At 51.9% G+C, this 12,408-nt stretch overlaps 5 protein-coding genes across 5 annotated transcripts; 3 read left to right on the forward strand and 2 right to left on the reverse strand.

Annotated features, from left to right (window-relative positions):
* Positions 1-317: 317 nt before the first annotated feature.
* EI97DRAFT_499555 (uncharacterized protein) lies at positions 318-1,118 on the forward strand (the record flags this gene model as incomplete). The annotated part of the gene is made up of 1 exon (XM_033802615.1): positions 318-1,118. The coding sequence occupies one exon, from the start codon at positions 321-323 to the stop codon at positions 1,116-1,118; it is 798 nt and encodes a 265-aa protein (XP_033656598.1).
* A 129-nt stretch (positions 1,119-1,247) lies between these two features.
* EI97DRAFT_465403 (ubiquinol-cytochrome c r) lies at positions 1,248-2,654 on the reverse strand. The gene is made up of 4 exons (XM_033801467.1): positions 2,148-2,654; positions 1,863-1,951; positions 1,657-1,807; positions 1,248-1,606 (listed from the first exon to the last, which is right to left on the reverse strand). Exons 1-4 carry the CDS (start codon positions 2,434-2,436, stop codon positions 1,425-1,427), a joined length of 711 nt encoding a protein of 236 aa, XP_033656599.1. The 5' UTR covers positions 2,437-2,654; the 3' UTR covers positions 1,248-1,424.
* Positions 2,655-6,484: 3,830 nt separating this feature from the next.
* EI97DRAFT_226615 (uncharacterized protein) lies at positions 6,485-7,470 on the forward strand. Its single transcript, XM_033793908.1, has 2 exons — positions 6,485-6,524; positions 6,652-7,470. Exon 2 carries the CDS (start codon positions 6,766-6,768, stop codon positions 7,339-7,341), a length of 576 nt encoding a protein of 191 aa, XP_033656600.1. The 5' UTR covers positions 6,485-6,524; positions 6,652-6,765; the 3' UTR covers positions 7,342-7,470.
* Positions 7,471-7,496: 26 nt separating this feature from the next.
* On the reverse strand, positions 7,497-8,638 carry EI97DRAFT_431281 (uncharacterized protein). The gene is made up of 2 exons (XM_033797896.1): positions 8,320-8,638; positions 7,497-8,173 (listed from the first exon to the last, which is right to left on the reverse strand). The coding sequence occupies exons 1-2, from the start codon at positions 8,381-8,383 to the stop codon at positions 7,602-7,604; spliced, it is 636 nt and encodes a 211-aa protein (XP_033656601.1). The 5' UTR covers positions 8,384-8,638; the 3' UTR covers positions 7,497-7,601.
* Positions 8,639-9,357: 719 nt separating this feature from the next.
* On the forward strand, positions 9,358-12,343 carry EI97DRAFT_414148 (uncharacterized protein). Its single transcript, XM_033796818.1, has 5 exons — positions 9,358-9,914; positions 9,969-10,474; positions 10,524-10,849; positions 10,899-11,253; positions 11,300-12,343. The coding sequence occupies exons 1-5, from the start codon at positions 9,410-9,412 to the stop codon at positions 12,176-12,178; spliced, it is 2,571 nt and encodes an 856-aa protein (XP_033656602.1). The 5' UTR covers positions 9,358-9,409; the 3' UTR covers positions 12,179-12,343.
* The last annotated feature ends 65 nt before the right edge of the window (positions 12,344-12,408 follow it).

Genomic DNA, 12,408 nt, shown 5'->3' on the forward strand with positions numbered 1-12,408 from the left:
AGTCCACAAAAAATATTTTGGCGGGGCAAGTCGCGTCTGTAGGGCTGAAGGCGAGGCCCGTGCTTTCTGCGGGCGGGCAACCAGACCTCCGCAGCGGTCCCAAAAATTATCTCGACACTTCTATCACGATAACTTGTTACAGTAATGGCAAAACGGAAATCGAAAAGACAGCACGCGGACGCGGAGGAGCTTCCTGATGCGCCTCCAGCTCAAGATCAGAATGGCAAGCGCAAAAATGATGATTCGGAGAGTGACGAGGTAGGCACACGCCCAAGGATTGAGAACCCGCTTTGCAAAGTATAATGACATGTAACTAGGATATGGATATGGTGAATGTGGACTTCGAATGGTTCGACCCGCAACCCGACGTCGACTTCCACGGCCTGAAAACCCTCCTTCGCCAACTCTTCGACATCGATGCGCAGCTCTTCGATCTATCCGCCCTCGCCGATTTGATCCTCTCGCAACCGCTGCTCGGAAGTACAGTAAAAGTAGATGGGAACGAAACCGACCCATACGCATTTCTTACCGTGCTCAATCTCTCCACCCACAAGGACAAGCCCGTGATACAGCAGCTCACGCAATACCTCTCGAAGCAGGCGACCAAGCGCGGCGGGGATATCGCAAAGGTCCTGCCCCAGCTACTGGCGCCGGAGAACGATGCACAAGTCGGACTGATTTTGACCGAACGATTCATCAACATGCCCCATGAGATTGTACCGCCCATGTACACCATGTTGCAGGAGGAGATTCAATGGGCGCTGGAGGAGAAGGAGCCTTACAACTTCACACACTACCTTATACTCTCCAAGACGTACAGCGAGGTCGAGTCATCCTTGCGGACGGATGATCAACCGGCGTCCAAGAAGAAGAAGGGTGGTGGCGGGGTTGAGCCGGAGACGTTCTACTTCCATCCCGAAGACGAGGTGCTGCACAGACACGCGGTTGCCTGGAGCAACTTCGAGTACGAGACGCCTGTTGATGCGGGCGCGAGCGACAGCAAGAGAGCCTTCCAGGAGATGGGTGTGTCGTCCAAGGGCCATATCATCTTGCTCGAGGCGGACAAATTCGCCGGAGCTGTGGACGCTGTCAAAGAGTTCCTCAATGGAGCGCAGTGAGATGGCCGCAGGTTGGTCTCCGGAATCTACTCGACTTAGGTAGGGGAATCTACCATATTTCCCTCTGGGTAGTTGCTGGCCATTACAAAAGAGAAAATATACCCCACATTCAATTTGAGAATACCTGCAATGGTTCTTGAACATAGGGACCTGTGATGATACATTCCTACTACACATATGGGATCTATATCATGCAGTGACGGAAGTTTCTGTAAGGAAATTCGACTTGTTACACTTCGGTAACGACACACGACGCTCCACCAGACACCAAGACCATGCCTCTATATTTACAAAAGCGGGATTCCCTTAACCAATGACGACCTTGCCCTCCTCTGGGAAATCGTACTGGGGAATCTCGAGGTTGAGCGGGGCGGGTCCCTTCCTTATGCGGCCGGAGATGTCGTAGTGGGAACCGTGGCAGGGGCAGAACCAGCCGCCGAACTCGCCGGCCTCGCCAATGGGCACGCATCCCAGGTGGGTGCAAACACCTATCATCCATTAGCATGCCTCGGTTCACCTTCGGGAGTTGCGTACGCACCCAACATGATCAGCCACTCGGGCTTCTTGACACGGTCTGAGTCGGGCTGAGGATCACGGAGGGCTTCCCACTTGGTGTCTTCTGCCTCTTTGATCTCCTCTTCGGTGCGGTGACGGATGAAGACGGGCTTGCCTCGCCACTTGATGATGACCTGTAGCAGTATCAGCTTCTGGTCCGGGTTGCGGCGGGGGGAAATTTAGCCTCACGTTCTTGCCCTCCGGGATGGCAGCGAGATCGATCTCAACCTTGGCCTGAGCCAGAACGTCGGCGGAGGCAGACATGTTGACGAGGAAATCTGGACAAGCGAACGAGTTAGCTGAAGCGCATTTTCCATCTCGCCGCGCAACCAATTCATCAGCCAATTCATCAACCAATTCATCAACCAATTCATTCCCCAATATGCCAACCGCGCTTCCAAGTACAAAGACACTACTCTCCTGCGCATTTCAACTCTTTTCCAAGCTCCTCCAACAGCGGTAGAGTTCCCGTACCTTGCACAGTCGCCTTTGCTCCCATCGCAGACAGAGCTCCCATGGTGCCGACCATGAAGTACTGGAACAGCTTCGGTCCATGCTCGCCACCCTTGGTCCTGTACGCGGCAAAGCTGGGGATCTTGGTCGAAGTCGCGGCACCCTTGAAGGGGCTGTCGAAGGACGGAGTGGCGTGGGCATCGGAGACGTTGCGGGTCTGAATCAAGGCGCACGACGCCCGCGCGACGGGCAATTGGTGCGCCGTCCACGAGCGGGCGAGCGCACGCGTGGTGTTGGCGAGAGCGGGCATCGCGAGGACGAAGATGCGGAGGTGGGATGGCGGGAGGATGGGAGGATGGGAGGACGCTGAGGATGGATGGGTTGGTCCGTTGAGCGTTGAAGTCAAGGAAAAGCGAAGTTGGAGTTGAGCGGCTGTGATCTGTTGTATGCGTTAATCCGAGTTTTCTTGGCGCTTGCCCGTCGCTCTTGGTACACCTTCTTTCTCGACAGGCTTTTTTCTGCACTGCCTGTACTGCAACAACTACGCAGTAAAATACGCTGCCACTTATAGAATATTGCCTTTCTATAAAATAAAGCTTGCTCTATAAGTTTTAGCTTATTTTATTATATAGTTGTTGTAGTGTAGGTACCTAGAGGTAGGTCTAAATTCTAGCCCTTACGCAGAGTTGCAATCCTCTGCGCAACTAGACATAAAGGCTAGAATATACCTCCCTATATTGTAACAACTACGTAATAAAATAAGCTAAAACTTATAGAACAAGCTTAGTTTTATAAAAAGATAATATTCTATGGGAAGAACTTTTCGGAGACCCCCCAAATTCCCTGGCGAAGACCCCCCACTCAGATGTACGCAGTCGTCACTGAATATTCGCTGTGCTTAACCATTTGCAGCAAAAGCCTCAGCTCGGAAAACGTTTTTCTCTCCCGGCTGTACGCCCCCTCCGATTTTTTGGCAGAGAGCCTCATGCCCATGCATCGCCCATCCGGGCGTAGTGAATTGCCCAAATTTGCGACTGCACAAGGCACTAGACCTCGCTTAATTCACGCTAGCCAAAAGGGTGCCTTTGGCGGTGCAACACCAGACCCAAATTTCATCTCCACAACTACACTCTACAACTGCAACACTATTACTACTACCTTTTTAAGGCTTAAATTTACTCTCCTTACTGCACGCTTTTATTTGCTACCTTCCACGCCAAATTTGGGCGCTGCGTTGTGGTTCTGTATTGGGTAACAGTAAGTCTAGCAGTTAGCCCTAGTCCTGCATGGGTAGTGGCAGCACGCCATCTCCACATTAGCAGGTCAGAGAGCTAATGTGCCCGATTAGATGGCGAATACGAGCCCATCCCCACCACCAGGGATGCCCCCTGAATCTCCGAGCACGCTAATTGATGAGGCCAATGAGAAACCAGATGGTGTATTGATTGAAAAGGAGGACTACAAAGAGGCAGTAGAGGAGGTCAACAAGCAGCTGCAATCTCAGGGTTACGCGGTCTCCATTGACAGCTTCAAGAAGTATAAGGGCAAGGCCACCAAGGATCTCATCAAGATTGTACATCTCCGCTGCGCACACTCCCGCAAATATCTGCCAAAGGGTGAGAAAGGCAAAGCTACCCGAATGACGCAGTGTGAATACCGGGCAAACCTCCACCGGGATGGCCTCATTTGGAAGCTCCATATTCGAAACCCCATCCATAACTATAAGCCTACAATAAACAATTACGTCCTGCCACACTTCCACAAGCGATCAAACTATGGAGATAGAGTTATTCAAGAAGGCTTTGAGGGCAATCTCCTTGTTAAGGAAACTCATCGGCAGCTGCTCAATCTTGGAGAAAACACCACCATAAAAGATATATACAATCAGTGGAGGAAGCTTGTTCAGGTGGAGCTCGGCTCTCGCACTAAAATTCAGGCACTCCTTGAGACCCTGGAGGAATACACTGACAGTGAAGGAGCTAAATACTTTCATCGCCATGGCCTTGACGAGCAAGACCAACTCTACTGGGTATTGTTTGCCCACCCAATCTCTATGAAGATACTTAAACAAAACCCCGATGTCATTATTATCGACTGCACTTACAAGACCAATCGATTCAATATGCCCTTGCTGCATATAACTGGCGTAACTGCTCTGGGTACTACATTTGACATAGGGTACGCTTTCATGCCTGGAGAAACAATTGAAGATTACGACGCAGTAATCCATGGCTTCCTTGAGCTTGTTCGGGAGCTTGAAGTTGCTCCTTGCTGCTTTCTTGTTGATCAGGAAGACGCTCTCATCTCTGCCCTCAAGCACTACTTTGCAGGAGTCTCTATATGCTATTGTATATGGTATATTAACCAGCATGTTCAAGCTAAGGCTACAAAGCATGCGTGGGACGTACGCCGAGGAGATACTGATGAAGAGAAGGAGGAGATTCAACAGCAGAGAGAGACTTTCCTTTCACAGTGGTACGAGCTTGTAGGCTGCAAGACTCTTCCTGAATTTTGGGACGTACGGGCAGAGCTCAAGGAGGACTACAAGGCCTATCCAAAGCTTCTTTCTTATCTTGAAGAGCACCAAATTCCTCACCAGAAGCACTGGGCCAACTGCTACACCAAGGACTATCCTGACTTTGGAGAAACTGTAACGTCACGTGGTGAGGGTGCCCATAGATCTCTCAAGGCAAATCTCACCTCATCTCATGGTCACCTATACGACGTTTTGAAGTCTATCAATCATATGCTTGTTACTCAGTACAATGAGTATAAAGCTATCATGGGCAAGGCACATAGTCGAGTCCCACAGAGATTGAATTTGCCAGAGTTTCGGGTACTCCACAATAAAGTAACGCCTCCTGCCCTAGACCTTTTGAAAGAGCAGATCTCACTTGCCAAAAACGAGCAACAATACAGGCCTGGCTGTACAGGCTCCTTCACAAAGAAGTACGGTTTGCCCTGTTGCCACACTCTCCACCGACACGCCCATCGAGCAGTCGAAAGTGAGATAAATATAACCCTTGAGGAGATCCATCCTCACTGGCACTACTACCCAAAACGGAGCAGCAGTCAAATACTGCCTGCTGTCGTGCCTCGTGATCCTGCAACAGTCAAGGGCAAAGGCTACCCAAAGAAGCAGAAGATGAGTGCCCCTACCTACCGACCCTCCGCACTTACTGACAGTCAGCGAGAGCCTTCCAGTTTTGAGGTAGTTGCAGCAAGCCAAGTCACAGCTACCCAGCATTCCCATGCCTCTTACACTCCAGGCCATGGCTGTGGGGGTGATGGAGGTCAATCCTCGGTTGCTCTCACTGCCAATTCCACTGCCAAACCTAACCATGGTAGCACCGCCAGCCAACCTATTGAGATCGACGGCTCTGCCCCAGGTGCATCTGGAGGTGAGTTATCTTCAACTCAGGTGACCGCAGTGGCTATGGGGTACAAGCCTGAGGAACTTATGGATCTCTCACAGTTCAGAGAGGAGTTTGCAAGGAGGAGCAATGCGGCTTCAGATGGCAAAAGGAAGCATGGGAGACCTGTTGGCTCGAAAGATAAGCAGCCGCGCAAGCGCAAGTCAACTGGCAAGGCTCTTGAGGCAGTAGGTGAGGTGGAGGAGGAGGGTAGTGTTTAAGTTTGGTGTTCTATCCCAGCTGCATCACGGGTTTTGTGGAGTCCCCACAACAGTGAGCTATTGCACCACCAAAAGCGATTGGAAAATTCTGAAACTTGGGGAGACGGTTCTGATAGTGTATAACTTCAATTTGAATTAATTACTTTATCTGTGGGTTGCGTGGAGTTGAGTTTTGCAAGGGTGATGGGGTGAGAGTCGCGATGTTCACCAAAATGGCTCTCAGGACTGTTCCTTGGCGTAGGCGCTGCGATGACTGTCGATGCCCGGAGTTGCGCTCGGATCAGGGGACTGGGTATATTTGATCACGGGGTGTAGTTTGCATCCCTGCAGTATTTTGGGTCACGACTGCGTACATCTGAGTGGGGGGTCTTCGCCAGGGAATTTGGGGGGTCTCCGAAAAGTTCTTCCCTATTCTATAAGTTACTGCTTATTTTACTGCGTAGTTGTTGTAGTTCTTGTAGTGCAGGTACGTGTAGAAAAACAGAGGGTGATTAAGACGCGAGACAACGCGCCAAGAAAACTCGGGTTAACGCATACAATAGATTGGTCGGGAGTTGGGCCGAGCTCATCCGATCAGATAATAACCTCTCCTCAACACCACACGCAACTATCGCCATCTCACCGAGTGTAAGATATCATATTGCGCGGCATCGCTCTGCACAATTCTCAGATTACGATGGTGTTCCAATTCTGCCGGTAGAGAAAGCGCCTGCTGGGTCATGATGCTGTCTGTCTGTCACTGTGTGCTGATTATTTTTCCAAAGGTTCTCTCTTCCATTATTCTGGGAAAGAGGGCCTCACTGGGGCTGTCGAGCTGCTGCCTCGTCTCTCGTGGCGCGTCTTCAAGTACTTAAAGCTGCTAACAACACAGCCTAACTCACAAAACCACAGCGAAGTCGGTGCTGGGAACAGTATTTTCCTAGCCCTCCGATTTGACTTTCTCCCTTGCACTTTCATACTCTCTCTCTCTGGCCAAAACGTCAACCAAATCACAACAGAAGAAGTATGTCAAACCAGGCAGCCACTGTCGGCACTGAAGTGCCCTCGTCAACGAAGCTCTCTCTCACCCACCTCAAACGCGATATCTTCTCCGCCCCGGCAGGTAGCGTGCTCATCCACGCCTGCAATGCTCAGGGCAGCTGGGGCTCTGGTATAGCCCTCGCCTTCCGCAACAGCTATCCCTCGGCCTATCAAGTCTACCGCTCGCACTGCCTTACCCGGCACAATCCACGCACAAATCCAGTTCGGACTGGAACATGCCTGTTGATCCCGCCCTGTGAGACCAAGGCCGGCATCCCCGCGCATTGGATTGCATGCCTTTTCACCAGTGCAAAGTACGGAAAAGCCAAGGACCCGCCGAGTGTGATCCTGCGGAACACGAAAGCTGCCATGAAGGACCTGCTCAGGCAAGTGAAAACCAGGATGGAAGCCGGCAAGGAACTGGGATCGCTAGTCATGTGCAGGATCAACAGTGGGAAGTTCGCAGTCAAGTGGGGGAGAACCGTCGATGTGCTGGAAGGCATTGTGGTTGAGGAAGGCGAGGCGAGCAACGTCGAGGTCTGGTCTCTTGACGAGGATTGAGGGTGCCAGGGATTTCACGTTCTCAGGCTGAGCCAGCTGGGAAGCCATCCGGGCATATGACTGCTTTCAGAGGAGCGTGTCACTGACGAGTTGAGGGAATCAATGAACATGTAGTACAAGATCCGCTTCAAATGATATGCGCGAATCCATAGGTCCATGAATATGCCCCTGATTCGTATCTCTGCACCCGTAACGCCGAACCATAATACACATGTCCCAGATGTCAACGCCAGCCCAATGCAGTCCCCAAGCACTATGCATCAACTTGTCCCATTCGCCTCAGCGATACCACTTGTGCGCCGCTCCGCCACGGGACCTGTTCCATTCGCCCTCCCGCCCCGCATCTCCATCTCCAGCTGCATGGCCGCGCCGTCCTCGTCGTCTTCCTCCGGACCACTCTCTGTCACATCACCGTCCAACTCCATCTTGTCTGCCGGCTCCTGCACCTCCTTCTCTATGCTCCCATTCCCATTCAAGGGAGCAGTAGTAGCAGTTCCCTCAGCAACAAGCACCGTCTCTGTCCCCACGGCCTCGCTCGTCTTCCCAACCCCTTTACCACTTGCCGCTACCTTCTGTTTATATTCCCTATACGTCATCGTGCGTGGGACCACATCAACGAGGAACTCGAGATTATCCGTCTTCGCCACGGCAGACGCTACATCGCGGTACTGGATGTTTCGCCGGGGTTTGCGCTCGGCTTTGACGACGTTGTGAGTGGTTACCGCCATGTGCTGGATGAACATCTCAGTCGCGAGGGCAATGGCGAAGGCGGCGTTTTTGGAGACATGGGGGCGTTCCGCATCGGCGTTGATGATCTTTTGGACGCGTGCGACTAGGGCAGTGTGTTAGTGGGGAAGGCGTTTGGAGGCATTTGCTCGAGTTAAAAGGAGAATATCTTTACGGAAAGATGCCGCTCCAAGGAATTGAGGCAGGGAACGATTTCAGGAGCTTTGAATCAAGCCGAAGGCGCCCACTTACGCGGTAGAGAGACCTGCCCGCTCACCTCCTGCGAGGGCGCAATTGGAGTATTGTTGTAAGGCATTCGAGCGACGTTCAGGTCGGGAGGAGCGGAAGAACGATTTTATCTACGGGGAAGAGTCGAACGCGCTCTTAAGTTGACGTATTCTTGGCTGCTTCTAAGCGCGAACGGCTGGACATATGGATATGGGTTGGCGGCGCGTCATACGGAGCTGGTTGTAAAAGTGTTTGCAGTGTTGTCAAACACCTCGGTCCGCATACTAAGTACGGTAGATTTGAAGACGACGTTTCAAGCGCTATACCGCTTTTGGCCAGTAACTTACACAACGTCGGTGCAGATGTGCAACAAACATCAACGGATCCTTTAATTTAGTCGGGTGGATAAGATTATATAACTATCGAGTCGTATCGCTGATTGAACCCACATAGGACCATATCTGACCTTGCTATTGAAAATAATGCCCGCCTGCCGAGCTTTTAATGGTCTCCTTCATCACGGCTCCAATATCAAGCTCTATAATGGACGAACTTCTGTGTATTTAATATCAAAGCTTCCAATTGCGCAACGAGGACCTTTCTCAGTTTCTCTGCATTGGACATTGATTATTATTCGTAAAGAATCGTGTTGCATATCTAAATGCCGTGTCGTCAGAGCGGAAAAGGATACGGGAAGTTCTCACTGGATCAAGCGACTTTTATAGGTCTCTCATAGAATGCTGGAAATATTATAAAGCGTTGGCATAACTATTGTCAAGGTTCAAGTTCGTTCTTGATGGGCGTGCGAAGTTGCCGGGTAGATGCAACTGGAATAACTTCCAAACCAATTCAGGCACTCTGCAATCTGTGCGTTCTCTGAGGTCTCTGCATTTGAACAAGGCTATATCCCGTCAATATGGCCTTACTAGTCTCAAGGACATGCAACAGATCACGCGGTGATACGAGGTTACAGTACCGGGTGCTGTGATATAAAGCGAACTGTGTGGCGCTACTATGTGGCGGTGCAAACGCGGTATTCAGCTCCCATAGCTCCGACTTGCAGCTATCATTGTTCTCGACTCCTCCACGCGTGCTGTGACCAGAAAATGATGCGATGAATCGAAGCCAGTCCCTACAGCCCCGTACCCGACCTCGCCACCAAGCCACCCGCTCGACCTCTTTCACTCCCTCCCTTCGGCGTCGAACAACCGCCGGCTCTCAAGGAGCAGACCTCAGTGACGATCCCGAGACCGCGCAAGCAGCAAGCTCAGAGGAGCATGCCATACAGGAGGAGATTGCGCAGATAAAGCGCTACGAGGACTTCACCACAATAGACTGGGTGCAAGATGCTGCTCGAGAACAGCTTCGACGCCGGGCCAGGCGCAAAGAGCGCGCGGGATTCTGGGAACGTGAGGGTCGGATAGGCTGGCGGAGGAAGATATCGGAAGCCTATGATGCAGGGCAGGCTTGGATCGTGGTTACACTCGTTGGGGCAGCAATAGGACTGAATGCGGCGTTTCTGAACATTGCTACAGAATGGTTGAGTGATATCAAACTAGGGTATTGCGAGACAGCGTTCTATCTGAATGAGAACTTTTGCTGTTGGGGAGCCGAGGACGGTATGTTGGGATGATCTATGCGCGACCCGCGGGATGGCAAACTGATATTGATAGGTTGCCCTGAGTGGCATCGGTGGAGCGGTTTCTGGCCGCTGAATTACATCCTCTACATAGCTTTCGGAGCGCTTTTCGCTTTGACTGCTGCCACGCTGGTCAAGTCCTTCGCACCATATGCAGCAGGATCGGGCATATCCGAGATCAAATGTATCATTGCTGGTTTCGTAATGAAGGGTTTTCTTGGAGCTTGGACGTTGCTCATCAAGTCGATTGGGCTACCGCTTGCCATTGCTTCAGGACTGTCCGTGGGAAAGGAGGGGCCCAGTGTGCATTATGCCGTATGCACGGGCAACGTCATATCACGATTCTTTGACAAGTACAGGCGGAACGCGGCCAAGACGCGCGAGATTCTGAGCGCAAGTGCTGCAGCGGGCGTTGGTGTTGCCTTCGGTAGCCCAATTGGAGGAGTTCTATTCTCCCTGGAGGAGATGTCCAGCCAGTTTCCGCTGAAGACGATGTGGCGGAGCTACTTTTGCGCTTTAGTCGCCACGGCTGTGTTGGCGGTAGGTGAACCACCGGAATTCTTTTGCTCAGAGACTGATAGCAGAGCAGGCCATGAATCCTTTTCGAACGGGGCAACTAGTCATGTTTCAGGTCAAGTATGACCGTTCGTGGCATTTCTTCGAAGTGCTATTTTTCCTCATCATCGGCGTCTTTGGTGGCCTTTACGGCGCCCTTGTGATCAAGTGGAATCTCCGTGTGCAGGCGTTTCGAAAGAAGTATCTGGCGCAATACCCCATCATAGAATCCGTGACTCTGGCTGTCTTCACGGCAATTATCTGTTATCCTAATATGTTTCTGAGGATCGACATGACGGAGAGTATGGAGATATTATTCAGGGAATGTCGTGGGGATCACGATTACGACCAACTATGCGAGTGAGTATCATTTTATGCTGGAGGTGTGAGATTCGCTGACGCGCCAAAGACCTCAGAATCGAGTGCATATGATGCTCTCCCTTTGTATTGCAACGGTCATACGGACGTTCCTGGTTATCATCTCCTACGGTTGCAAGGTACCGGCCGGCATCTTCGTCCCGTCCATGGCGATTGGAGCGTCTTTTGGAAGGATGGTGGGCATCTTCGTCCAATACCTACAGGAGTCTTTTCCCGAGTCGGCCTTCTTCTCCGCCTGCGAGCCTGACGGCCCATGCATCACACCTGGAACGTATGCTTTCCTGGGCGCGGGTGCTGCTCTATCGGGTATCATGCACATAACGGTTTCGGTTGTAGTCATCATGTTTGAACTCACGGGGGCTCTCACTTATATCTTGCCGACCATGGTAGGTTGTCCTCTGAAGTTCAAGGGCCTGGACTGATATGAGTTAGATCGTCGTGGGAGTCACAAAGGCGGTCAGCGAACGTTTCGGCCATGGCGGCATCGCAGATCGCGCCATCTGGTTCAACGGGTACCCTTTTCTTGACACCAAAGAAGAGCATACCTTTGGAGTACCCGTCTCCCAGGTCATGGCTACAGACGTTGTCTCGCTTCCTGCTACAGGGCTTGACATCCGCGCCGTCGAACGTATTATGAGAGAGAATCAGTACCAAGGTTACCCCATTGTAGAGGATTCGACGTCAAAGACCCTCATAGGCTATATTGGACGTACCGAGCTCGGCTATGCGATAGATCGTGCAAAGCGACATCAGCAGGCGCCCGGCAGCGCCGTGGTTTCGTTTGTTTCCTCATCTTCCGGGTCTCACACGGATCCTCGAACCCCGTCCACGCTCATGCCCGCGGTTTCATTTGACACAATGTCAGCGACTTCTATTCCCAGTCGGATCGATCTGCACAAGTTCATCGACCCAACGCCGTTGTCGGTGCATCCTCGCCTCCCCCTGGAGACGGTGATGGAGATTTTCAAGAAGATGGGACCTCGAGTCATTCTCATCGAATACCGTGGGCGTCTCACTGGATTGGTCACGGTAAAAGACTGCCTGAAGTACCAATTCAAGGTCGAAGCACAGGATCAGCCCCAGCAGGCAGGAAATTGGGACGAGAGCGGTGAGGCGCTCTGGGGGCTTATCAGAGGGGTTGCCAGTTGGATGGATGGAAGGCTCAATGTAGTACGGAGACTGCTGGGACTTCGGAACGGAGACATTAGGTTGACGAGTCCGACGGCGCCGCGAGCACGGCCGGCGGGGAGGACAAGTGAGGGGAGTTCAGGAGTCGAGCTGGAGGATCGGCCGGGCGTGGATGAGCGGTGATGTGATACCTACTACTCTATAGGGAGGAGATAGTGCTAGACGGACACAGGTAAATTTGTCCAAGCCAACGACTGCCCTTATTCTTCCAATGGTAGCGCAGTCGGGCGGGATGTGTCCTGCGCTCACGTGACCTTGTCGGAACACGCGCCCGATTCTATGATCAAGGAAATTTCCTGCGAAGCCTCGGGTGGAAGGCCTCGTTTCATATCAATTCTTCCCCATTATTGTTT

This window comes from Westerdykella ornata (genome assembly GCF_010094085.1).
Source record: "Westerdykella ornata strain CBS 379.55 unplaced genomic scaffold EI97scaffold_4, whole genome shotgun sequence".
NCBI lineage: Eukaryota > Fungi > Ascomycota > Dothideomycetes > Pleosporales > Sporormiaceae > Westerdykella > Westerdykella ornata.

Excerpts from the sequence above, each read along its gene's own strand:
- EI97DRAFT_226615 (XM_033793908.1), top strand. The coding sequence starts at position 6,766 with ATGTCAAACCAGGCAGCCACTGTCGGCACTGAAGTGCCCTCGTCAACG.
- EI97DRAFT_465403 (XM_033801467.1), bottom strand. The coding sequence starts at position 2,436 with ATGCCCGCTCTCGCCAACACCACGCGTGCGCTCGCCCGCTCGTGGACG. Across the intron at positions 1,952-2,147 it reads AGCAAAGGCGACTGTGCAAG|ATTTCCTCGTCAACATGTCT; the intron begins GTACGGGAACTC and ends TCGCTTGTCCAG. Across the intron at positions 1,808-1,862 it reads CCATCCCGGAGGGCAAGAAC|GTCATCATCAAGTGGCGAGG; the intron begins GTGAGGCTAAAT and ends ATACTGCTACAG.
- EI97DRAFT_414148 (XM_033796818.1), top strand. The coding sequence starts at position 9,410 with ATGAATCGAAGCCAGTCCCTACAGCCCCGTACCCGACCTCGCCACCAA. Across the intron at positions 10,850-10,898 it reads GATTACGACCAACTATGCGA|ACCTCAGAATCGAGTGCATA; the intron begins GTGAGTATCATT and ends GACGCGCCAAAG. Across the intron at positions 11,254-11,299 it reads CTTATATCTTGCCGACCATG|ATCGTCGTGGGAGTCACAAA; the intron begins GTAGGTTGTCCT and ends GATATGAGTTAG.
- EI97DRAFT_431281 (XM_033797896.1), bottom strand. The coding sequence starts at position 8,383 with ATGCCTTACAACAATACTCCAATTGCGCCCTCGCAGGAGGTGAGCGGG. Across the intron at positions 8,174-8,319 it reads CGGGCAGGTCTCTCTACCGC|TCGCACGCGTCCAAAAGATC; the intron begins GTAAGTGGGCGC and ends ACACTGCCCTAG.